The sequence below is a fragment of the Fringilla coelebs genome, assembly GCF_963513975.1.
Source record: "Fringilla coelebs genome assembly, chromosome: 12".
NCBI lineage: Eukaryota > Metazoa > Chordata > Aves > Passeriformes > Fringillidae > Fringilla > Fringilla coelebs.
In genome coordinates, this window is record NC_140038.1 from 7,855,144 (window position 1) to 7,880,643 (window position 25,500).

The 25,500-nt window shown below is 36.4% G+C and overlaps 1 protein-coding gene across 5 annotated transcripts in view; it reads left to right on the plus strand.

The window, feature by feature from the left end:
- The window catches only part of LRRC49 (leucine rich repeat containing 49), a 38,099-nt gene extending 16,147 nt beyond the window's left edge, over positions 1 to 21,952 (plus strand). For 4 of the 5 annotated variants that reach the window (XM_084214007.1, XM_084214010.1, XM_084214008.1 and 1 more), the window contains 9 exons: positions 717 to 864; positions 7,323 to 7,406; positions 10,134 to 10,285; positions 12,240 to 12,477; positions 13,715 to 13,900; positions 17,761 to 17,870; positions 18,543 to 18,696; positions 20,682 to 20,884; positions 21,749 to 21,952. In XM_084214007.1, the coding sequence (XP_084070133.1) occupies positions 717 to 864; positions 7,323 to 7,406; positions 10,134 to 10,285; positions 12,240 to 12,477; positions 13,715 to 13,900; positions 17,761 to 17,870; positions 18,543 to 18,696; positions 20,682 to 20,884; positions 21,749 to 21,797 (1,324 nt within the window). In that variant the 3' untranslated portion in view covers positions 21,798 to 21,952. Of the gene's footprint in view, positions 1 to 716; positions 865 to 7,322; positions 7,407 to 10,133; positions 10,286 to 12,239; positions 12,478 to 13,714; positions 13,901 to 17,760; positions 17,871 to 18,542; positions 18,697 to 20,681; positions 21,651 to 21,748 lie in introns of those variants that run through there. The other variant, XM_084214009.1, reaches the window with a different exon arrangement.
- Positions 21,953 to 25,500: the final 3,548 nt, after the last annotated feature.

A 25,500-nucleotide genomic window follows, 5' to 3' on the forward strand; every position in this document is an offset into this window, starting at 1 on the left:
GTTAGGGAGTCTTATTTATTGCCATAACTGTTCAGCTTTTTTTATTCAAATCCAGTCAAATAGTTCTCTGTTGTTTAAAAATACTGAATATCTGAGCTGCTTTCTTTTCACATTTCATTTTCAATGAAAGGAACACTACAGAGGTTATACATCTCTAAATGCATTTTACACAGGTCAGTTATTTTTTGGCAGGTAACCAAATCTGATGTGTTCTAAGAAGCCATCAGATTAGAGTTTGTAGACTGAACTCAAACTAATGGACTAATCTGTTTTTGAAAGTATGATGCTTTTTTAGTTGTTTTACTTCCAATATTAATGATGATTCAAACACCTAGGATCATTCTGTGATATTTGTGGTTGGCTTTCTCTCCTTGTACTTTCCAGGTTTTTCATGCTGCCTTTGATGGCAAATACACCTATTATATTTCTGAATATGAATTTATATGTACAATATTTTAGCAGGGGATTTGATTTAAATACTCCTTTAGTTCTCCTTATTCTGCATCTCTTTTTACCTGTATGTGAAGGGAATAAAAAGTTTGCCAGCAGCAGTTTCTGGTATTTCAAAATACTTGTATTTGTCATTTGCAGTATTGATAGGTGGAAGTGTTTCAGTACAGTTAAATATTTATGTTCTGTCCTTAAGAAATAAAATCTTCCACCTCAAAATTATTCCTACTCCATGACATTAAAACTTTAAACTCTTTTGGTTACAGTTTTGAGGATATTCTGTGCCTTGCTGATTCCTCATCCTTGTCAGATATCACCCTTGATGGCAATCCAATAGCTCAGGAGACATGGTACAAACACACTGTTCTCCATCATATGATGCAGCTCCGACAGCTAGATATGAAGAGAATCACAGTAAGAAATTTCTGTTTTCATCAAATTTAATAAATACTTCAAATCAGAAGTGAAATGCAGGGGTTTCTGTGTGTATGTGTATGATAAAAATACAAACTTTTTTTCTTGATTTGGTATGGAATTGAATGGTGAATAGACATTACAGTATTTAAAACTTTAACCCTTTTCTTTAGTTCAGTATAAAGTAAGGGTTTGCATTTTTACTTTATTTAACATGTTTATTTTGAAGTGGTTAAACTCCAGCAGCAAATGCTGTGTGTTCAGCTGCCAGGTGACATGAGAGAGCCTGCAAAGCTTTTGGTTAGAATTTTCCTACCAGTCTTTGCTGATTTGTTGTATAGCTGAGAAGGGACAGCACATTTCTTCCAAAGGAGTGGTCTGTTTGCCCTAAAACTGCTGTAATTGGTATCTTTTATTTAAGAATTTAGTTGGTTTCTTTAATCAGCCTCCCTAGGGAGATCTGGTGATCACACAGTTTGTGTGTCTGTCTGTAATTCTCTCTTCCTAACCTACTCTCCCTGATAATTTCTGTTTCTGCTGCTCAAGTTCAAGTAACCTTGATAAGGCTTCTTGAAAATCCACGCCAGGGGATGAAGGACAATCACCAGGGTCTTACCCATAATGTGACCTATTTTGTCTTTTAATATAGGAATAGTCCTGCTAATTTTTCTGTGCCTACTCAAAAGTGATGTGTAAGCATGATTTCTTAGCAGAGAAATTGTCCAGTGATGCAGTGGTAACTTTTTGGACCAGGTGCTGACATATACACCTTCTTTTAAATGCTCATTTGCTTTGTACAAAGGCTGTACTGCATTGTGAACTGCAGCTGATGCTTTTTCATAGAGCCAGTTAGGCTGAAAAATATAGGGTGTGTGTGGGAAACCTTAATCTTAAAAAGAAAGTGCTTTGGGATATGAGAGTTCTGCTTCCGTTATTGAAAATATGAAATACTTGTTTGTTCACAGATATCCTGAGCTTCAGGGGTTTTTATATTTTATACTGACTTTAATAATGACTTAAAAATAACTTTTATTATGACTTTATACTGACTTAATAATTGCTAATCACTTTGCTTTTACAGACTTGTTTTATTAGTATGTTTCAGAAACTTGAGTTGCATAAAGAAAATATCTCTCCATCTCCCCGTTTTAACCCGTGTCAAGAGGGGATGGATCCTGGTGGAAATATCAGTGATGGGGAAAACTGTAGAAAGGACTCAAACTCCTTCTTAGACTCTATGAGATCTGTATGGGGGAAAATTGTCAGAAACTCACAGCCATGGGAAGAACTTAATCTGGGTTTGCACCTTGTTAAACATCAGAGAATCAACCACAAAGACAAAAAGCCATAGAAAACCAGGCTTCACCAGTTGTGCTGCTCATAAACCTACTTGTAAAAATAATGTGTTTTACACTCTTTATTTGCCTTCTGCTTTTTGTGCCTTTTAACATTTTTCTCCATGTAGAGGGTGCTATATATTTTCTCCAATAAAAACTGCTACCCAGATAATCGAATGACTTAAGAAACTGGGATTTAAAGAATAATAACAAGTATCATGGGATCTGTGGTAAAATTAAAGAGCTGGCAATCCCAAATCCAGCTATTCTGCCTAGCACTGCAATATGCTGCTGCTGTCAGCTCTAAGGGTAGATCTAACCTGGGGGGGGAATGGACTTGCAGTACTGACTGTGTGATTTACACTCTTGATTAGTGTAAGGAACGAAACTAAACTCTAATTACATTTATAGGATCTTTTCTTCATCAGCCTGAAGAACATTTAGGCATTTTGAACTTTAGCATTGCTTTGTCTTGTAACAAACTGAGAGTTGGATGAATATTGGGTTTTATTCTGACTAGGAATTCTTCACTAACTTGTTCAGAAGTTTTCTGCTCAAGAACTGAGTTTTACACAATTCTTAGTTCTGATTTTAACTTTTAATTTACTGAAGGATAATGTCAAAAGTTTCTATGAGACTTGGAAGCTTCATTCATGTTTGGTTTTAAGAATATACACACTTTGATGTTAGGCTTTTTCCACAGTATTCCCTGGAGAAAGGAGCCCTGGTGCAAAAATTTAATGACAAATGTCTCTACCTTAGGGCACCTCTTGGTGGTGTGTATCTAAAACATCAGCTTGATGGAAATCTTTTGCTTTCTTGACCTTTGGTAGCTCAATCTAAAGGCTTAAAGACTGGCCAGGAGGCTGAGTTATTGTAGCTGGATGGACTCCTGTTCACTTGTGTTCCTGTCAGTAACTCACAGTTCCACCTTCCCCTCACCTTAGCTGCGAGGTGATGGGACTGGATGGATGGAACAGGCTTGTGCAGAGCCCCACAGTCAGAGCAGGCTCAGGTTGCACTGGTGATTATTTACTGTGGTTAACTTGGCATAATGGTTGTTTTGCTGGGCTCTGAAGATTTTTCACCCTGCTTTGTAGTTTGAACTTTTTCAAAAGTGGGCCTGCACTGTGGTGCTTACAGTTTGATTGGGACCTATTTCTTTTCTTCCACTCTTTTGTAATAGTAAGCAGAGGCTGTCTGCAGATATGTAATAAAGTGTTTAAATATTATTGAAATGTGTACATATTCCTTACTAAGGAGTTACATAACCCGCAACATTTACTATCCAGCACTTCCAACAGACTTCCTCAGGAGAATTTTCTAAGTGTGTATGTATTCCTATATCTGTGTGTAAATATGATATGTAATGCAAATTTAAAAAAATGTTTCCAGATTGAAACACAAGCTGTGTCTTTTTAGAAATAAAGCTTTAGATTTTTCATTGTGGTTTTATATGTTTTAGAAGCTTAAAGTAAGAGAGCTGTGTTTGGTTTTGATTATTTGCTTAGACATTTCATTGCTGATCAGGGAGTAGGTTCTACTGCTCTATCCAGAATAGATTTCATTACTGTATTCCATCACTACCATAAAGTGTTCTGAGGGTTTTTTTAGAGAGGGATCCCTAAAGTTTTTTTTTTCTTTTCCACTGGGAAATAAGACACTTAAGTGTGACTTAAATCGTGTCATTTGTTGAAAGGAACTTGTTTGAAGAATAGCAATGCGGTGGTGAGGAGGAGCGCGCATCTGCTGCGGTCTGTTCGGATGCTCCCCGGTTCCCCGGGCTTCCTTCCCCGGTTCCCCGGGCTTCCTTCCCCGGTTCCCCGGGATTCCTTCCCCTGGCGGGGCGGGCAGGGACGGGCGCTGCGCGGAGCGCGGGAGGCGGCAGGGGGCGCCATGGGCACGGCAGAGCCCGCACGGGCAGCGGCGGGAACAGCCCGGGACAGGGACGGACTGACGCGGACAGAGGCACGGACATGGACACAACCAGCAGGACGGCGAGAGGAGACGAGTGACTCAGGGCGGGGACTCCAGCTGTTCCGGAATCCTTTCTTAAAGAGAAGGGTTGACAGTAAAAATGAATTGTGGCAAGGCTGTGCTGGGGTTTGTTTCATAACTTGTTCGGTACTCTGGGGGGTGATTTGTGGGTTCCTGGGGAAGGTGTTTTTTAAGATTGCTTGCATGAGTTGTGTAAGATTAATCAAGAATTAATCAGGAATGCGTATCTAGATGTGGCCCTTGATCTTTATTCCGAGATTTTCTCTATCACTCTGCCTTTATGAACACGGAGTAAAGCTAAGGATGTATTTTATTTTTTGGCTAAGCTAGCTTCTTTTAGAAAAGGATTAGCGTTTTTAAAATGTCTGTAATTAGGATAAACTCTTGATCAAGGAAAAAAGTCTTATTCAGTTAGTACTCTTGTTAGAATGCAGTTTGCATCAGTTGATTTTGATCTTTGTATGGAGACTGTGTTGGCAGGGAAGGTCCAGGACTGACTTCAGTGGGGGCAGCAGAGCCTCCTGCATGGGAGACAGTCATAAGGTACACATCTGGGCTGGATTAAGGGAGAGCTTTGGGAAGGAAGATGGAGTAAGAAGAGATTTGTAGAAGCTGAGAGAAAACTGATTAGGGAACTTTTGCTTTAAAACTTGGGAAAAAACTACAGCTTGAAATTAATAAATTAATGAAGGCTAATTGTCTATTAATGGAATTTTGTTATCTAGCTCTTACCTACACCAGCATGAAACACAACACCAGCTCAGTTAGTTTGAAACTGAGTCTCTGATGAATGGCCAGATGTTTTCTGCCAAATAGAATGGATAATTTCTGTTTCCTCTTCCTTGGTGGTAAAACTAGCTTACATTTCTCTTCTTTCTACATATCAATTTAATATAGTCAAACTTCTAGGGAACAAGAAAAGTCCCTTATTTTAAGACTTCGAAACATTGTTATTTGATATGATCAATGTGTTGAAAAGTCATTAGAGAAGATGAAGACCAAAAAATTATATAAAACTTGTTTCTTTAGGGAGCCAAGTTTAAAAGCATAGCTACACCGTCAAATGAAGCAATTTAATTAAAAAAAAATTCCCTGAAACAAATCTAACCTTCTCTCTAAAGAAAGATATATCACTAATGTAGTTTGCTAGTGTTTATCTTTTATTTTAAGACTTGGGTTTTTTTTTCACAAAACACTAACAGAACAATGTAATACATAATTGGGATAATAATGTTTGCAGTTCTTAAAATTCTGAATCATATCTTGAGGAAGAGTACATTTTTATTTGCATTATTAATGATGCATTCATGTTTGTGACATGTTCTCTGCGTGGGGTTTAGTTCATGATTTTCACAGCGTGTCCCTGAACTCTCCTATTCAATGCTGGATTTCATTGTGTGGTATTTTGTTGCAGTGGCATCTGGAAGGCCTTCTGTATCTATGTGTGCTTTTATTTTGTTATTTGTGATCTCCTTTAACATGCACTGGTGACCTACAGAAGCCCTTCTAACCAGGATTATGCTGTAACTCCATGGCAGTGCCCCCTCAGAAATACCCTGTTTAGGAATAGCTTAAAAGTCCAGTAGCAGAGGAGGCTGCCAACAAGTAAGAACTTCACCAGTAAAAGACAAGTCACTTTGAGAATAAATAAATTAAAAATTAAAAAAAAAAAAAGAAGTTATGGGCTTTCCAGTTAGTATTCCAAGGAAATTCTTGCATGCAATTGTTAGAGAAGCTTACTCTGTCCAAAGCCTCATGCCTTACTGTGCATTGAGGTACTCCTCTTGTTTAATGTAGGATATTAGGATAAAGTCATGGAGGAACAGTTTGAAAATCTGTTCTTTTACCCCTTTTCAGACTGATGCCAAATTCCATGGTGTGTCATTGGGTTTCAGGGGAACTGTACACGGATCAGAACAAGCCTGCTACATGCACTCAACTTCTTATGCTTTGGAAATTGTTTTCCTAAAAATGTAATGGCCATGCTAAGTGTGAAGTTCCTGTTTTATTTTATCTTCCAGTAAGCACTCACCCATGTGCTTTGGGGCTCTTACAATGCTCTAAACATAGCATGTTGTATTTATGTAGAAATTTTGACATGTCAATTTGTCTGACTGGTTAATGGTGCTTTCTGTTCATTTTTGTTTGTTAATTTTGTTAGCATATAACTTTTCCAGAAAATGAAAAGGTTTGGACAGGAGCTTTCTATTTTGAGGAAATGAAAACACTTTTCATATGTTCTGGGAAGAGGCTTCAATAGAAACGCCCAAATGGCATGTGAAGTAAATCAAAATAATTTAAAGTATGCTTCCCAAATATTTGTGTTGGAAACACTCTGCACTTTTTACTTCATAGTGAACATTTCTTTTGTTACTTGGAAAATATATATTCTAAAAATACTGTGCTGTGAGAATGTTTAGACTTCTGTAAACAAGGGGCATCCAACCTAATATGGGTATATTGCAGTATCAAATTGCTGTACCAGGAAAATAAAGCGGCTTCACTTTCATTGTTTAGAAATCAATGGCTTTCTTCTTGAGACTTCATGATTAAGCAATAATGTTGATGAGGCATAATGGTCATGGAATAGCTAACTTGGAAAATGTTCTGTTCTTCTCAAGTTCTGTTGCTGATTGAGAAAAGCCAGGCACTGGAAATAGCTTATAGTGGTGAAAATTAATCCTGGATTATGATTCAAGCATAACTAGAACCCAGCTTTTTTGCTCTATGTGTTTAAAAAAAAAAAAAAATCCAGCTAATTGCAAAAACTACTACACAGATATGAAGATGTATTGCAATGTCATATCTAAAAATATTTTTCATGGTCGCCATATGCTTTATACTTTTTCACAGACTCTTACATATATTACTTTTAGCTAGCTTTATCTTCAGCATTTTTATCTGAGTAGTTATTAATTCTGTTTATCTTGACTTATTTATAATTAACAATTTGATTGGTTTTAATAGTATTTAGAAACATTAAGATGATAAAAATTCTAAAATTGTGTTAAAATGAAAATTTATGTGTCAAATACCAACACAATAACATAATTTATCAGTAATATTTTTCAGAACTGGCTTAGTTCCTCCCTTTAGGAATTTGTTTTTCTTTTTTTCCTCCAGGAAGAAGAAAGACGTATGGCATCTATTGCAGCCAGGAAAGAGGAAGAAAGGAAGCGTGAAAGCCATAGACAGACCTTGCTTAAGGTATTGTCATGGCTGTCCTAAAGTTACTGTAAACCAGGTTACAGCAATCATTTATAGCCCATTTTTTTTGTTGCAGATATGATATTATATATCCAAATATGCCTTTATCTATTTTCACAGCTTCAACGCTGCACTCCATGATTGAAACTCTGTTCAGTCAAGTATGCAAGGTACACTTTAGCAGAAAGCCCATGTTGAACACAAGTGTGACACATGTCACTGGATGGCAGACTTCATTTTCATAAATCCAGGCTAAAGCAAAGGACTTCTCCAGTGATTTCATGTTCCTTGGTCTCCCCTTTCCAGGTGAACCCTGCTGCAGCCATGCAGGGTGTTCTGAAGGAATTGTTCCTTCATTTTGTCTTGTTGAATTTATTCTTTTCTGTGGGTAGAGTGAAGGGGCCCTGAGGGCACAGGCAGACTCCAGCTGTGTCTCTGTCAGCAGAACTCTGATCTGTCTTATCTCCCAGCCCAGCTGGCCTGCTTGGTGCTGACACACACCAGACAGAAGTGCCCCACCAGGGGACACCCTGGTGCCCCCCAGAATGCTCTTCATGGGGCTGCTGACTGCATGAGTTGTGCTCCTAATAGGGGACCAAAATCCAGAATCTAAGAGTATCTGCATTCTATTTGCTGTGTTGTGAATATCACCATTTGGCTCCAAATCCCTTTTTTTGGAGGGAAAAAGTGCCTCTTTTTGTTGTTGTTGTTGTTGTTGCTGTTGTCAGCCAGTAATGCCTATACAAACAATCTCTTTCAATTTGGAAGTCAAATAAACAAGAAATGTCCATGTCCATATTAAGTTTCCTAGGTAAAATCATATTTCATGAAGGGGATTAGGCTGGATTAGTTGCAGGAGGCCATAAGAAGTGTAGCAAACATCTAGAACTGAAAAATAAGACACAAACAGAATGTTAACAGTATGTTAAAAGATGCTTTAAGTATATCAAAGCCCCCCAAGTGAATGGGGGGACAAGATTTTGTGTTCAGAGAATAAGAATATATTTTGATTTCCTGTATATTTTTATCTTTGTTTATTTCTGTTTGATTAAAAAATGTCACTATAATAAAAAAAGACTTAGATATGGTTTGAGGGGTGGTTTTGGGTTTTTTAAGCAGTGTGTTTGTTTGGTCTTGGTACTTCTTCTTTCCCTGCAAGATATTGATGTATTGAAAGTCTCTTCAGATTTGAAGTGTTGGCGATAGATCTTAGTAGCATCAAGAAATGGAAAATTAGTAAAGAATTTTCACACATGACATTGTCTCATGCTGTTGAAAATGTCTCTGACTAAAAAAAAAAGAAGTAGGTATTTATTTGTAGTTCACGTTCTTAACCATTGACGTAATGTTTCCTTGTAGCAGAGAGATTGTCTTGGTGGCCTACATTTTGAGGTGCTTTTTGCTAGTGGAAAATTTCCTTAAAGGAAAAAATATTTTTAACACCTATTGTCATCACAAATCAATTTCAACATTACATTTTAGATTTTAATTTTATCAAAGTATATTTCCTATCTTCAAATAGTTAAGTTGCATAACAGTCAAATGCCAATATTTTTTCATATGATTTGATGGTTTTGTAGATTTTCCTTTGTGAACAGGTTCTTATGATTCAGACTTTTTTCCTATTCCACACATTTGAATTGAAGGAACAAATATGCTTGTAGATACAATGTCCAGCAAAAAAAAAGTTGTCATCTATAGGTTTCTTCATAGTTAAATCTGAAAAAAATGTTTAGAGAACTATGTTCTACAATTTTCTTTTACCATCTCTTTTCTCTAACATTTCTTAAGGTATATGAAGCGTAAATGAAATTATAGGCACTTAGCAAACAATTGCTGTTTTCCTTTATGCACTGCTTTGAAAATGTTTATTTCACCGATGTCATCTCTTCTTTTTCCCTTGCTGATACTTGTCTGTCCAAACAGCAGAATTTCTTCATCTCTTTTTCCAGACTTCTTTTTTATTGCTTCCAACCCACTCTTCTGGGAAAGCTTGAGATGTACTTTGAAATGTATAGAGAATGTCATTCCTTTCCAACAGTGGTTGAACTTAATATTTACTGGAACAAGAGAAATTTACTGCTAGCAGAATCTTCACACTTGTAAAATTTGCTTTATGTAAAAGGAATACATGGAAGTTTTGGAAGTTCTGTAGGAATCCAGCAGCCCACATCTGAGGGCTAACAAAGCAGTAGAGCTGTACAGTAATTGAGGTTGAGACCCTCAGCCTTGAGAACCAACAGAATTTTCTAAAGATTGTTGTCATGAAAACCACTGATGATTCCAACTTCCCTCTCTTTCTGTGTCATGGAGCTCAGTCATTGTGGAAGTCTGTAAGTGTTGAGCAACCAGTACTCTAACCAGGGAGCACCAGAGCTCCCTGGGCAAATGGAACCTGAGCTAGAGTTCTGAGCTCTTTAAAATGGAAAAACTTGCAGAAGTAGCAGTTTCCCCGTCCTAAGTAACTTAACTTCATGCTTTCATAAGTTGTGGATTTATTATGTTACTTTTATTGTTTCTTTATTGCAAATTGTGTGACATTATGTGCTGGCACTTATGCAAAATAGAACAATGCATCGATTTTAATGCATAACCACCAAGCACTAGTACAGTTTGTTCAATTTGAAACAATTTAAAATGCTTTGCTTGAGCAGTATATTTCAGAACAAACAAATGTGCTGCTCCTGCCCTGTCATGCCTCATGGTGCCTTGTGTGTCTTGTTTCAGGAAAAGAAGCGGTTAACGATCGGTAACATCGCTCGGCAGTGGGAGATCCAGCAGAACCAAATTGCTCTTGAGGCCTCTTTAAACAAAGATAAAGAAAATGAGCCCTGCCAGATCAATGGCAGCGCTGCATATGTATTTCCTGAAGAAAGCAGGTATTTTATTCAGTGATGCTTTTACCTGTTCAAGTCTTCAGTTCCAGGTTACTACTTCTCACCGCTGAGATCTTGCTGTATTTCATTAGCAAAAGTACAATATATGCACAGCAACCCTGAAAAGATGGTTTACTTTGCTTTTGGCCGTTATTAATAAGTAACATGTTTAAAAAGAAATAGAACAGCAACTCACTGCCTAAAGAAGTGCAAGCTAAATTATTATGTGATTTTGCTAAATAAAGGACAACTTCATGTTTACAAGAAATGTTAAATGTGAATTCCTGAGCCTTCTTGAGGCTGTTCATTTTCCTAACAGCTGAGGTTGTTGCCTTCAGTTTAAATGAACAAAATGAAGACGTATGAGCATTATGAAGATTTGTAATCTCTTTGTGTATCAAAGAGTTTCCTAGTTGAATTCAGGCTCTTAGTTTGAACTACAGCATCTTTTATTGGACTGCTTTCACACCCATGTAGTAGCAGTAGCACTTACCAGACTTAGTTTTATTCTCAAGATAATTTTAATGGTTTTTTGTTTAAAAGATATTATTTTTGCTTATTTTCATCTAAAAAAGTGGCCATGTGGCCAGAAACCACTGCAGAACTTAATGAGCAGCGTATGCCTTGGATTGGCTAAAACCAAAGTAGCACTTCAACCTTGGCTAGCTCAGGCAAATGCCTGAAAAAATTGTCTGCACAAATTCAATAGCAAGTACAACTTCCTGCTGTCCCTGGTCAATGCTGCAAATGTCAGGGATGCTCAGGAAGTCTTTTTCTCTCACAAGCAGAACCCATCTGAGTTTCAGTCTTTTATGGCTAGAACTGGTTCTTATCTCCAATCAAGTGCTACATCTTTTGAACCCCTTTTTCCTTTGCATTTTTAAATTGCCATCATCTTTTCTATTCTTGTGCTTCCAAAGCTTTCCCCTGAATGCATTTACCCACTGCTTTCTTGCCTGCTTGGTTTCTTTGAGTGTTGGTAATCCCTCCCCCATGACCATGGTAGTCTGACTGTTAATGAACTGTTAATGAACGAATTCCCGTTGCTTGAGAAATGATGCTGTTTTGATGTATGTGTTTTATCATAGTGAAGAATTGTAAGATGAGCTACTAAGCAATAAAATTGCAGGTGAAATTCAGAATGTAGAGTAATTAGAACCTCACATATGAAGTGGTGGGCTCTCAACATTTTCAGTTGAGTGAAATTTTAGAGTTCTGATTCTTATTGTCGAGAGAACATCAGTCAAATGATTGGTACTAGTCAAAATACATTAACAAGACTAAGAATGTGGTAAAGAATAAAGTAATAACAATCATCACAAAACTTTCTAAACCTGTTATTTGTGCTTATCCTGAGGTCTCTGTACACTTTAGGTCCAGCCAGATGAGTGTATCATGTTTGAAGTAGTACAAAAAGAGATTGTATTCAGGAATACCTGGATTTATTACTTAATTATAAAATTGCTCTTGTGAATTGGAAAGGTCACATTATTTGAAAGAAATGCTTGAGTTGTTGTTTATGTCCACTTTTACACTTCACATAGCAAACAGAATGTGAAGAGGACGTTGCTTCAATAAATACATTGTTTGAAACTTTGTTTAGATATCTAAAGCAACATGAAACATGCTAGGTTAGCATTCTGAGCTAAAATTGTAAAGCCAATTTTTAAATATGAATGGACTCTTTATTTAATTCAACCCCACCACCAACTCAAATACACCCAGACCCTTTCTGCTGAAGAAGTAGAACAAATACAGTGTTACTTGGTGGAAGAAGGGTTTTCCAGCCTTTAGTATATTTGAACCAGATGGGGTACTGAAAATGAATGAATGCTGAGAAATGCCATTGAATTTGACAGTTGAGTTTAGGTAAAAGAAAGGACTGTTATTTGGTAGAGTGATGATATTATTTCAAAATCATCTCATTTATATCACTGTATTTTTATTTCCTCTACAGATCTCTTGATACAATCCTGAGCAGTGCAGTACAAGGCTTGTCTGTTCTGGAGTCTCATTTAGTGGAGGTGGAAGGAGACACTCTTGGCTTGTATGGCGCTGGGGCACTGGAGTGCCTGGATCGAAACTGGAGTGTTCAAACAGCTGGCATTATTGCCACAGTCTCCTTTATGTTCATAGAATTTGATGAAATTGTTCAAGTGTTAGCAAAACTGAAGACAAAATTTCCTAATTGTGTGGTGAGCATGCCTCATGCTTCAGCTCTGAACAGCTATGGAATATGGATTGTCTGATAGAAACTTACTTTGGCATAGCCCCCACCCCCCCCCCCAAGTGCTTTTATGTGAATAGATTCAGTTAAGAATTGCATATTTCCTTCTTTATAATGGTAACCTTGATACTTAAAAATTAATCATTTAAATTAAGATTTATTTTCAGACTTATTTTTATTTCTTTCAATTCCTTTGATCTACCTAATTATTTTTAAGTTGCAAAACTTGTGCGTCAATAGTGTTGTTCTGTACTCTTGTTATGGATCCATGGTATCAGGAAGACTTCATTTGTATAATGAGGTCAAAGAGCAAATTGCTGATAGGATAAAAAGATGAAGATTAGAAGGAATAGCTGTCTAAATCAGCACAGTTAATGAAATTCCTCAGTTCTTGACGGAGAAAAACAACATGGATAAAAAGTCTCTTCAGTTTCTCTTTTTTTCTTAGTCATCCAAATCAGTCATTTTGTTGCAAATGGTACAATAGTGATAACAAACAGAAGCAACTTGTAGCTCAGATTGATTGGCTCTGGAGCTCCCTGCTGCTTCTCAAGATTTTGAGTGTAACAAAACTTAATGGTTTAATTGAGACTGATAAATTTGTGGGGAGCTCAAGACAAAATTACCTGTTTTAGTGAAACCATTGTTTCACTGTGGGTAGGGGATAATTTGTGGGCGATAGCAGAATCACAAGTAATTTTTATCTTCACCATCAACTTTTCCCCCTTGCTCTTCTCACATTAATGCTGCTGTGTAGCACAGACCATGCTCCTAGGAACATTAGTGTAGGGCAGGGTATGATTTAGGCCAGAACCCTGTGCCTGAAAAGGGCAGAATATTTTAAAAGCATGTATTGTACTTATTTTTATCTGTAGGTAGTGCAGGTGCTTTACTTGTAGAATTAAATTAGACATTGTTTAAGTACTATCATTGCTTTATGTAACATTGAAAATATTCCTGCTTTAAGTAAAGAATTTACAAATTGCTTGGGGCTTGTGATGTTGACCTCTCTTAGTAAAAGTAATACAGCACTTAGTTGATACATTGATGTGCTTTGCTACAGAGATCTCAAATGAAATGAGCTCAGTTGCTTCATCAGACACATGAGTGTTACAATTTGAAAATGGAGTGGCACAGAATAGAATCACTGTGTTCACTCTTTGTTGTTTCCTTATTTAATTTGTTGGTGTTTGACCTTTTTTTAGCACCTGAAGTTTAAGGAGACGAATCTTGTGGCGCTGCAGCAGTTCAATGCCTTGGCTGAGATGCATCGCATGGAACAGTTGACAGTTGATCCTCAGGGAAATCCAGTTGTCAACTTCACTTTGTGGAAATACTATGTTCTCTTCAGACTGAACCATTTTAATCTGCAGAAGATAAATGGAGTGAAGGTAGGATGATGTTGCTCCTTATAATTGTTCTTACAGGATAAATTAGTGTAATTTTTAAAAGAGCAGATAATGAACACAACCCTGTCAGTGTCTTCTCAGTATCAAGGGGAAAAAGATTTAAGTAAACTTAATCATGTAATTTCTTGTACAATTAATAGTAAAATTAATATTATTTAACAAAATATGTGAAATTATTATTAAAGAACTGCACAAAATCACTTGATTTTAAGAAGCACTTTAAAAATTGTTTTTGAGAAAATCCCAGCACTAACACTGAATACTTAGGCAAAAATGTGTTTGACAGACTCCTTAGTAGATTACTGTATATGATTCTATTTTTCATATACAGTATATGATTCTATTTTTCATATACAGTATGTTATATGATTCTATTTTTTAGATACAATTGCCAAAAAATACCATAGAATCATATTTTCTGCTTTAAGCCTGTCACAGGAAAAGTCTGTCAAATAGATTTTTAAAAAAAATTTTCTGCTTGCTATGTACAAGATCTTTAGGGTGTATTTTTTTGCTGTTGAGTGAGCATTTTATGTTTAAATAAATAGAAAGTTAATACACTAATATTGCTCTTCTTCTTTGTATACTTTGTATTCCTCTTTACATCAATTGAAATTAAATTTATTCAAGCATATAAACCAGCTATTTTATACTTGGGCTTTGATCATAAAGGGGGTGAAAATAGTTACAATGCAACACAATGTATGAATGCACATTCAATTTTAAATGCTAAATAAGTTTAAGAGATGTTATGGAAGTTAATTAGAGCAAAAATAATACACAGCTTTAGCATTTAGATCTGGTATTTTAATTTGGTCATCAACATATGTTTTGGATTAGATATACTTGTTATCTAACCCAGCCAAAGCTGGATGTTGTGTTTTACTTGGTTTTAGTTGTATAAAACATAGATTCGTTGCTCAGAAGAGTAAGAGTGGGTAAAGAGCTTAAATGAATTAACTAGCAAGGAAAGGATGGAAATAGGGCTCACTCCAACAGCAGAGTATCTTGAAAAGGAAGACAATATAATGATAATAATCCCATGAAAAATATAGAATAACTTCAAATTTAGTACTTTGCTGAAAAAATGCTCTTCAAATTTGATTTAAAAAATAGAAAGTTTATTTCTTTTTTCACTACATCATATTTTCAAAATCTGCTGGTGATTCAGATGAAAAGCAAATAGATCATTCTTGTGTTTGGTCTTCATGGAGAGAGAAAGTAGCACAACTGTTTAAGTAGACTTTGTTACAATCTCAAGGTCAGCATATTCAGTCTCTGAGGGAAAACTTTGTATTTAATAGTTCTTGGGGATTAATTTAGTAAATGGAGCACATGTAGCACAGCATGATTTTATGTAGGACATATATCAGATCTTAAATATGTATGACAAGAACATTTTTGTCCTCAACAAACTTTTTCAGCCAGACCACACTACATGAAGATGTGCATACTGAATTTTTTTTCTAGTGTCATTAATCATTTGAAAAGTGTCTTAGCTAAGCAGAAGAAAGAGATGAGCTCTGATTGCTGTTTTTCATTACCCTACAGCAAAAGTCATGATATTCAGCTTTGCAGATGTGTGTTACCTATTGGCTTAACATGAGTAATAAAAAATTCTATTTCAATGTAAAGAACACAACCCCTGAAGTGATTCTCAGACCTTAGATCAGCCCTAAATAACAGTTCCAGATGACAGAAAGGGAAATGTGCATATTCTGCTCTTCTGATCACCATTTGTGTGCAGTGTTTGTGGAGACAATATTGTGTTGTCAGCTCTGAGGTACGCAAAGTAAAAGCCATATATAAACTGAATTAACTAAATAAATTGCATCAATCTAGCACTATTAAACTGTTAAAAAACCTCTTTTAAAAACCTTCTATTTTCTCCCCAGCCTTCCCCCACCATTCCAGTTAATATTCCAGGCCAGAAGCTGTGTTGGTCTCCCCCTAACAATTGATTCCGTGCCCTTGTCCAATTGTTACATTTACTAACTGTGAAGAAGCAAATTGTCTTTATTGAGATACTGCTTGAAATTCTTCCCAGTGGTAGTAATCTCAGATTACTTCTAAACTCAGATTAATTCTAAACTGTCAAGGTTTGAAGTTACCAAGCCCTCCAGACTGCTGTCCACCCAGTGGTATGGAATAGAGTGTGACAGATGCATCCCTTTGCCTGAGCAGGGCTGCTGGCACAGTCAGTGCCTGTTCTGTGCACTTGGCAAGGAGCAGGCATAAAGCCTTACATTTCTGTGATACTACCGTTATAATCTTTTTGTGATTAATGGAGCAAACAATGCCCTGCACTAAGATAGAGAACATGAGTTTCTGGGAGCTGGAGACTGTATTCAGCATTGCTGTCTCTGTTGACCTGGTCCTTATGCTTCTCTTAACATAAATAAATACATTAAAATCACTTATTTCTCCAGCAGGCATTTCTGCCTGCACTGAGCTTTGTTTCCCTAGCTGCCTTCTGTGCTCTTTGTTTTAGACCTTGCTTCGGTTACAGACTGTTCAGCAAGGTCATCTACTCCTAGGCTACTAAGTAAGACTTACTTTATTTTTAAGTGAAAATTAAAAACTCCACTGTAAAAATGGAATTCACTTTACATTTCTAAGTTCCTGATCTGTGTTTTGGCTGAATTTGCCCCTGCATTATGCTATTGCAGTATACTTCAGGCAAGTGTAGATTGTATAGTCTCTAAACATTACACAAGCATACAATAAAAATCTGTTAATGTGGATCAAAATTCCATTTTATGCACACATTTCAATAATACAGAATACAAAGTTTGTCTGGAAGTGCTTAGTAAATATTGTGAGTATTGAAGTGTACTTAATAATGGGTTGCTCTCCCAAAGTATGTTATAGGATGAATGGAAATTAAATTTCATCCAGAAGTTAAGAAGTCAATGAGTAAGTTTCATTGTCCAGTGTTATCCAGGCCAGATTTCATGATCATAAAGATTGCTTCTGCACTCAGTACAAAGCCAGGAGTCCAGAAACTGTGCCAACAAACTTTTGGCAGTTGAAGTCAGTTCATAGTCTGGCCATCAGGGAGAAACACAGGCCACGCTCTCCAGAGATTACAAGCCAAGACAAACAAAAAATAGTCTCCACCACCACCATAGAATGAATCTCTTCCACTTTCTTTACACTTTTCAATTTTGTATAAAATGAATCCTGAAAATTTTTCAACCACTGAAAGTTAGTTTAAAGAGCAGCTGGAACTTAACATTGAAACAACAGTATGGTAGACATTTAGAGAAATATAATGAGTGAACACTTATTTTCAGGAGCTGAAAAATACAGAGAAAATTTTTTCCCTCTAAAGCCTCTCTTTTATAAAACCTTTTCCATGATGCTGCCAAAATAATAGAGTCTGTAAGTTATCTTTTCACATGTGCATGCCCAGAATCTTTCTGTTTCTCCAGCATAACTTAATCAGAAATTTTCCAGTAGACCTTTTGTACGTGCATGCAGTATGGAGCAGAATTAATATGTCTGGCCTTCAGAAAATGAATGTAAGAAACCTTTTTAGAATTCCTCACTTCACAAAGACTATCATGAAGCACAGGGCAGCATGTATATGCATTAAAATATCCAGAATGACAGGAAATAAAACAAGCACCAGTACCTCATCTGGTTTCTTCTAAAATACATTTAAAGTGCCAGTAGAAGCAAGTCTATGTTTTGAAGATGTGCCTGCAACAGATCTGTGTGCAGTATTCGATATAACAAATTTCAGTCAATTCTCAATGTACATATGTGGTGAAATATGAATGTGCTAATTTTGAAATATAATATTTTTTCTTTTTTCTCGCCTTCCCACTCTCTCACAGGTTACTGAAAGTGACATTGTAAAGGCAGAAAGGCTCTTTGGCATTCTGGCATATGTGGCATCCTCGGAGCTGCCTCATTACCGCATGCTTTCATTATTTGGAGAATCCAGGTAAAATCCAAGAAACAGAGCTGGAGTTTGTCCAGAACATGTTGTTTAACTCTTTTGCACACAGTTATAATAAATTCATTTTAAGTAAAGAGATGAAAATTTCACAAATATCGTCTTCTAGAAGAAGATAGGTCCTCTGCATAATGCACAGGTGTTACCATCTCCTGGGCTATGTAGCTCGAGGTTTTCCCAGAACTTGTATGAACTCTGCTGAGGAGATGAAAAGGAATGTGCACACAAATGAACTGCATGTCCAATTCTGCATTTGTACTGGGATTGCTGCAGACTTGTGGACCTTCATGATGAGAACTGGTTATTTTTAGTGGGTATTTTATAGTGGGTAATTAATAGTTAATAGATTTAAGAGTTGTACTGTATAAAAGGGTGCCGACCCCTCCTATTTTTAGCCTTCTATAGGCAAATACTTAGTAAAAGTTAAAGCTGCAAGACTTCCTATTTAGGAGATGCTGTGTGATGGATATCAGAGTCAATTGCTTAGAGACAAATTAATGAAGGGATATATAGAGTCATATGTAATTGAATAACTTGAGGATACAAAGTACTTTAAAGCTCAAAAATGTATGTTCAAAAGGTGAACCCTCCCGCACAATAGCTAGAAACATATGCACTTAAAAGTTTTCAATAATTAGGATTGTAAATCTCATTTCGCAGGAGGAAGCAATTCCATTATCTGCTGGAGGGAAAGGGAAAGAAATCTGGGGTTGGAAGTGAGGAAAATAGTGATAACAGAAGAAGTGGAGGGGAAAGCACAGCTCGAGCAACGTTGAATTACATGACAAAAGATTTTCATATGGAAAAGCTTGAGGTAAAATATATCATTACAAAATATTTACATTTTCTGTTCGGTAACCTTAGGCTACTAGTCTTTGAATTTGTCTATGTCAAGTTTCAGCTGAGCTATTGAGAATGGTGGTTTTAAAAGATCCCTGCTTAATGTATTTACATATCTGATCAAACATTTTATCTAACTGATCTTTTCCTCACAATACTGGAAAATTTTCAGTTTCTGTTCTTGGTGAAGTGATTCTTAAACAATGCCACAGTCTCAGAAATGCATTCTCAACTACAAGCCATATGGAATGAACACAATTTTTTTAGGAAGAAAAATGTATGTTGTACATGTTAGATTTTCCCTGAATGAATTGGTGAAGAACTCCTTCAGACAACACATGAGATGGTGCAGGCTGTAGTAATAAAAAGCTGGTTCATAGCTTTTAAGTGAGCTACAGGAAAATAAATATATAGGCAAAATACTAGGTTTAATTATTAATAAAATTGCAAGCTGGCTTGTTTCAGACAAGGGCATCAGTCACGCTTGTTTTACTTTGTGTTTTTGATTTGCTAACTCTTTTGCTTGGGCAGAGGGAAATTGTTCCCAGGGAGAATATGATTTTTTCAGCCACAATCTCCCTTCTGAGCAATCAGCATGAGTTCTAACTGTAGGCACTCTGCTTCCCACATTTGTCCCATTGTCTGCTTTTTGATTATGTGGAAATATGTAAATCCTGTGGTGCAAGAAATTAAATCAAATTCAGTAATCACTGAATCTTTTATTCCACTGTGGTTTTATTATCTCAGATCCACAGCATAAAAAGGAGATGGTGACTGCATGTGTGGAGAGTTTAAATTGAGAAAATATTTTAGTCTCAAAAATTGTGATAGCTCTTAAATCTTTGAATGGCATGGAGTAAGACAGTGAAGTATTCATGTTGTACTTTACCACTGGACCAGCCCTAAAATAAAATAAAATAAAATAAAATAAAATAAAATAAAATAAAATAAAATAAAATAAAATAAGCTTAGTGTTTGTACAGTCCATTAAATAAATGTGTTGTTTTCTCTTCCCAGTGCAACAATTCCTACCTTGTCCTTTGCTGTAGCATTTTTCATGTGGCAGCAGGTACTGCAGGGTAAACTAACATCACAAATGTGGCTGGAGAAGGATGACAGTCTTGGGTCTTTGATTAATAATTTGGGAGTTTAGCTGAAACTGCTGGAAAGTATTTTCTCACCTTTATTAGTCACTAAAAACTTTTGTTTTGGTGGTCTGAAGCATGATCTAACATTTTAAACAATGCTGCCATTCAAACTAGCTAGACATTTAGCTCCAGTATAACTTACTGTTCAAAGCTTAAGGCATTTTATAGAAACTTTGCAGAAGCAGGGATTAATACAGTTTGAGTTATTAAAATGCAGAGCTAGTAGTTACACAAAGCATAGTATCTTTTTATCAATTTAAAATGTTCAGCTTGCTTCAGTATGTAATGTAATACACGTTAGGAGCCAGCACTTGCCAGTGACTGTGGAAAAGGAGGAGTACTGGCATGTTTTTCTATGACCATGTTCTTGTTAGGGCAGGTAGAGAAATAACTACTTTTCAACTCTTGTACTATAAGGATAACATTCTGGGAAGTGAGAGAAGGAAACGTAGTTGAGTGTTTAATAATTTCTGCAAATTTTCAGTGCTATGCCAGAAAGCAACACAAATTGTAATGCTGCTAACAGGTATTTATATAATTATTTGAAAGTTAATTTCAGATAAAATAATTACTTAATATAGTATGAATATTATGAATACATTAAGGTTCTGTGGCCACACTCATAAAAGCCTGGACATAGACCCTGGGCCATGCAACTTAAAACCAGGGGGAGAAAATACACAGTAGCATTGGCAAACTAAGTGCTATGTTCTTTAATTCATTCAAATTTTGAGAGGGTTTTTGTGGATTTGCTCTTGTTTAACCTTTTTTCCCTTTTTTTAATACACTGTGTAATTATTCTCTCCTGCAGGAAATCAAAGAAAGAAAAACATTTTGCCAGACATACGTTGAGAACTTAGTGAAAGAAGCAGCTGACATCAATATGAAGAATGAATCCTTGCAGAAGCTCTGGCCTCAGCTGTTCATTGAACTTGTCCGAGATGCAGTGCTGGAAATACGCAATAAAAACTCCTACATGAAACTCTGCCTCCAGAGGATCACTGAGCAGAAACAGTAGAGTCCAGGCTTTTGGTTCACTATTCTCTCATGTTTTACAAATATAAACCAATAGAATATAAAATTATCATCACTAGGGCATACTTCACTTCCTCCCCCCAAAGGGATGCCTTTAAATCTTAATTAACTCTTACTAGTTTTGAAATAAAATTGACTTTCATACTGCTTTACCAATGCTTCCTTGGCTATCTAAAGTGATAGCAAAGAAATGACTTGGTGATTGTTTTACTAAGTTCCTGTTTATTTTTTTCTGCTACCCGTAATTCTGTAGTGCTACCGCATTGATTTTTAAGGAACAAATTTACAAAGCTTGCCTTATTTTTATTGAACACTTTTCAATTGTCACTTTTTTGACTGCTGCTGTTTAAAAAACCCAAGAATAGTAGCTAAATTTTTTATGACCGGAACCTAATAAATAATTTTACACCCTGAACTCGATGAAGACTTATTATTGTTGTGTAATTTGTTGGATTATAGAACACTTTTGCACATGAGAGTGCTCAGAATATTGACATGTAATTAGCCTAATTCTCAACTGGACAAATTGCCCAAACTTAATTTCAAATGTTTTTTGTTAATCTTATTAAGGTTGTGCAAATTGTTATAGGTAAAATATGATTCCAGGGTATATTCACTTGAGCTTTATTTTATTTTGTTAAAATATGTTAGTATAATTTATTTTGTCTCTTGATTACTAACTTATTAACTTCTGAGGTTTGCCAAGATCAAATGAGCTAAAATGCATGCATTACATTTGGTAGGAAGACTGATAACTACTATTCAGTTGTAATTCATTTCTGTGACTCTGTGAAAATTTCATATTATCAATAAAAATAAATTCTTCACTTTTCCCTTTCACAGATACTATAAAGAAGTACTGTGTGCAAAGAAAAGGCTTAATGCTGCATGAAGAGACGAGACAACACTTGCCCCAAAATCAACTGAAGGGGTAGAAAAACCCCCCATTCCATAGTGCAGTAACTACCACAATAAACAGCTTGCCAGCTTCTGTCCAGAAATTGAATCTAGGAAGTGTTAGCAAGTGCAGCCTATTGCCGTGGATGGCATTCACATGCAGGTAGAAAGTTGTGCCATTTAAATTTAATTTTTTAGTTCCATTGTATCTTAACTAAAACAATCCAAAACCTTTGTGCATTTTTTTACTTAATTAAAACTGTTCTTATTTTACTTGGGCTCATTTATAAAAAAGAAACTAAAGAAAATTTCCCGCAAAGATTTCTATGGCTCAAAGGTAAGTTTATTTTTAAACTGTGTCTAGAAGGTATTTTCTATCAAAGTAGAGATGCAGATACAGTTTAATGAGTTTTTATGCCCAGAAAATCATGGAAGGTTTGGGTTGGAATGGACTTTAAAGACCGTCTAGTTCCAACGCTCTGCCAGAGGCAGGGACATTTTCCAATAGACCAGATTGCCCAAAGCCATGTGCAGCCTGGCCTTGAACACTTCCAGGGATGGGGCAGCCACAGCTTTTTTGGGTAACCTGTGCCAGGGCCTCACCACCCTCACTGGAAGAATTTCTTCCATATATCCAATCTAAATCTCCCCTCTTTCATTTCAAGCCATTCTCCCTTGTCTGGTGACATGGCCTTGTTCAAATGCCCTCTCCAGCTCTCTTGGAGCCCTCATTGGCACTGGAAGGTGCTTTAAGGTCTCCCTTGACTCTTGTCCAGGCTGAACAGACCAAGCTCTCTGAGCTTGGATGAGTACAGGAATGAAGTGGTCACAGGTGTTCTGGAGAGTACAGTCTGCTTGCATTCAGGTCAAACTGGTGCATCTGTGTTGTCTGAGGGAATCCTGTTTCAGAGCATGTGACAGGTTAGCAGTGATGTGGGTACATCACTATTAAATACTATTTTCCATTCGGTTCATGTTATATTTGCTGGTAGTTGCTTTTCAGTCCACAGAATGTAGTGGAGGTTAAGTCATTTAAATTCTAAGGGAGTGTTGGAATTCCTGGAGAAACTGCTCCAGCAGTTGATAGAATTTAATAGAAACAATCACCTATCTGGGCTTTTTGAACTGCTTCATGGAATTTATAATAAGATTAGTTTATTTGGTGGGATTTTTGTTTCCTTTCCATTGGAAAATTGCACTCTCAAGTTTTATAGTGCATTTTATTAAAGGAACAAATTAGGGCCCTGCAAAATATGAGAAAAGGAGAGTTTACATTAGAGAAACAGCCTGTGTAGAAATGATCATGCAATGGGTTTTTGGATCTATAATTTTCTTTACATAATTTCTGTGCCAAGGGGGTGCATGAAGCAATTCCAGCTTCTGCATGGGGACACAAAGCTCAGCAGCTGTGTGGAAGTGCAGAGCTCTCCTGATGATGTAGCTGGAACAGATGGGCCCCTTTTGAATCAGATTCAGCAGCAGTAAAAGAGTGGAAAAAAAATGTCTTAAGAAGGTTGTATTGGTCTAGAGGAACAGGAAGTCCTCCATGGGAAAATCAAGAGAAAAGCCAGACTTTCTGATATTGAGCCTTTAGAAGCATAATCCTGATTTGAGGCTTTAAGGTAGGGACTTGAAAAAATGAATCAGAGGGTATTGATGGGGGTAGAAAGATCTTAAAATGCTCTGTATTCCCAGTGGTCTGTGAATGCTGCCAGTTTGGACTTTTTTCACTAATAGCAGCTGTTTCATAACAGGATTGCTAAATGGCTGGAGTGAGGGTAGGTAGGCAGATATTATAAATGAAGAAAAGATTAATGTTGGGCTCATGTGTTCTATTCACATAAAACCAGTAGGAAAAAAAAGGAACTTAGATTTTCACTAATTCTTTTTAGAAAACAAGTGATAGATTAAAGTGAAGTTAGGCCTGAGAATACGTAGAATTTTCAGCAGATGGAGGATCTTAAAATTGCTAGCATGCTATATGTTGTTTTTGTGGTTACCCAAATAATTTCTTAATTCATACAGACTCATGAGATACATTCCTCTAGTTGCTTATTAAGGAGCTCCCAAGTACCTAAAAATTTGAAGGTCATATAAGCAGCAAATTCTTAGATGTTCTGAAACTTAAGTGCCATAAATAGGAACTTTCTATGGCTACAGATGCAAACTGATGAGTTAAAATAGCAATTGATATTGAAGCTAGGGAAACTTTTAATAAAACCTTCCAGTCTGAAAGCAGTTATTTCTTTCTTCTTCAAAAGCCTTTAAATGCTGCATAAAACCAAATTTTGATGGTGTTAATATTTCACTGATATCCCAGCCAAAGTAAACTGTGATCCTCTCCTGAAGCTGACTTCTGCACAAGACAGGAACTATTACTGTAAAATATCTGTATATTAACTAGAAATTACCTTTAGGGTTAAAAAGATACTGTTTAAAGTCCTTTGGAAACTTTTTGGGTTAATTTTTGGATTATTTATGCAATTTACTTCTTTCCTGAGACAAATTTCTTCTATGTCCAGCCAAAAGCAGATAATGATGTAGGATATTTTGTTCAGTTTCAGTTTAGCTGTTTCACACACGAAGGTCCCATTATGTCATGCAGAGTCACTGTTTGTTACACAACTGAAATTTGATCTGCAGTGAGGAGACTGATGAGGAGCTGTATTTCATACATTCCTTTTAATACAGAATCTGAAAAAGTAATAGAGCTGCATATTTGCTCCCCCAGTGGAGCAGGGAGAACAAATTCACTTGATGCAAACCAAAAGCTGATGCTGTCAGGAAGAAAAAGGTACTGGGAAAAGGTTTTAACTGAGCATAGAAGTAACACTGCCACACTGCCTGGGACCAAGGGATACATCTGAATCCAGAAACAGCTGAAAAGTGTTTTCCATTATAGAAAAGTGAATTATCTTCTTCCACTGCTACAAATGTATTTTTTTCATGTAAACTACATAAAATAATGACAATAAGAAAAAGGTTAACCTGTTAAAACAGATCTGCACATGAAGTTAGGCTACTGTGGAAACAGTAGTGGCTCCACAATCTATGTACACATTCCATAATTTCAGGACAAGTGGATGCTTTTTTAACCAGAACTGTGGGCTATAAATGTGACAATGATGTTTCCAGTTTCTGCTTCTTATCACAGAGACACATCAGGATGAATTGGGTTTTGTTAGCTGCTCTATTTAAAGAAGCTAAGGCAAATATTTGCTATTTCTTCTTATTATGGAATAGTCATAAATATGTGATTTAGATTGGGAGGTCAAAATCACAATAGCAGCTATTTGGTTTGATTGAGAAAACAGACTGGATATTTTTCTGTTTCCATATCACACAAACTGCTACATCTTGAAGCCCAGTTCCTGTGAAATTATTTTTCTTTTTAAGTTGGAGGCATCAGATTTTGGAGATTTGTTAAGTCTTGGTGTTTTGCTACATATGTATAGAACAAGGAGTGGGAAGGAGGAGGCTGGCTATCACTTCATTCTACTGTCTGATAAGGTGGCTTTTACTCCAAAGTGAATATAAATGGATTTATATTTTGCATGCAAATAGGAGGTAGTGTGGCCTATGCCTGCTTGAGACAATCCTACAGAAAGCTGAGAGGTATCTGCTTACACACATCACCTCAGAGCTGGATTTTCTTGAGCATGGGCTAAAAAATTGAATCTAAGGGACTGTTTATTCAA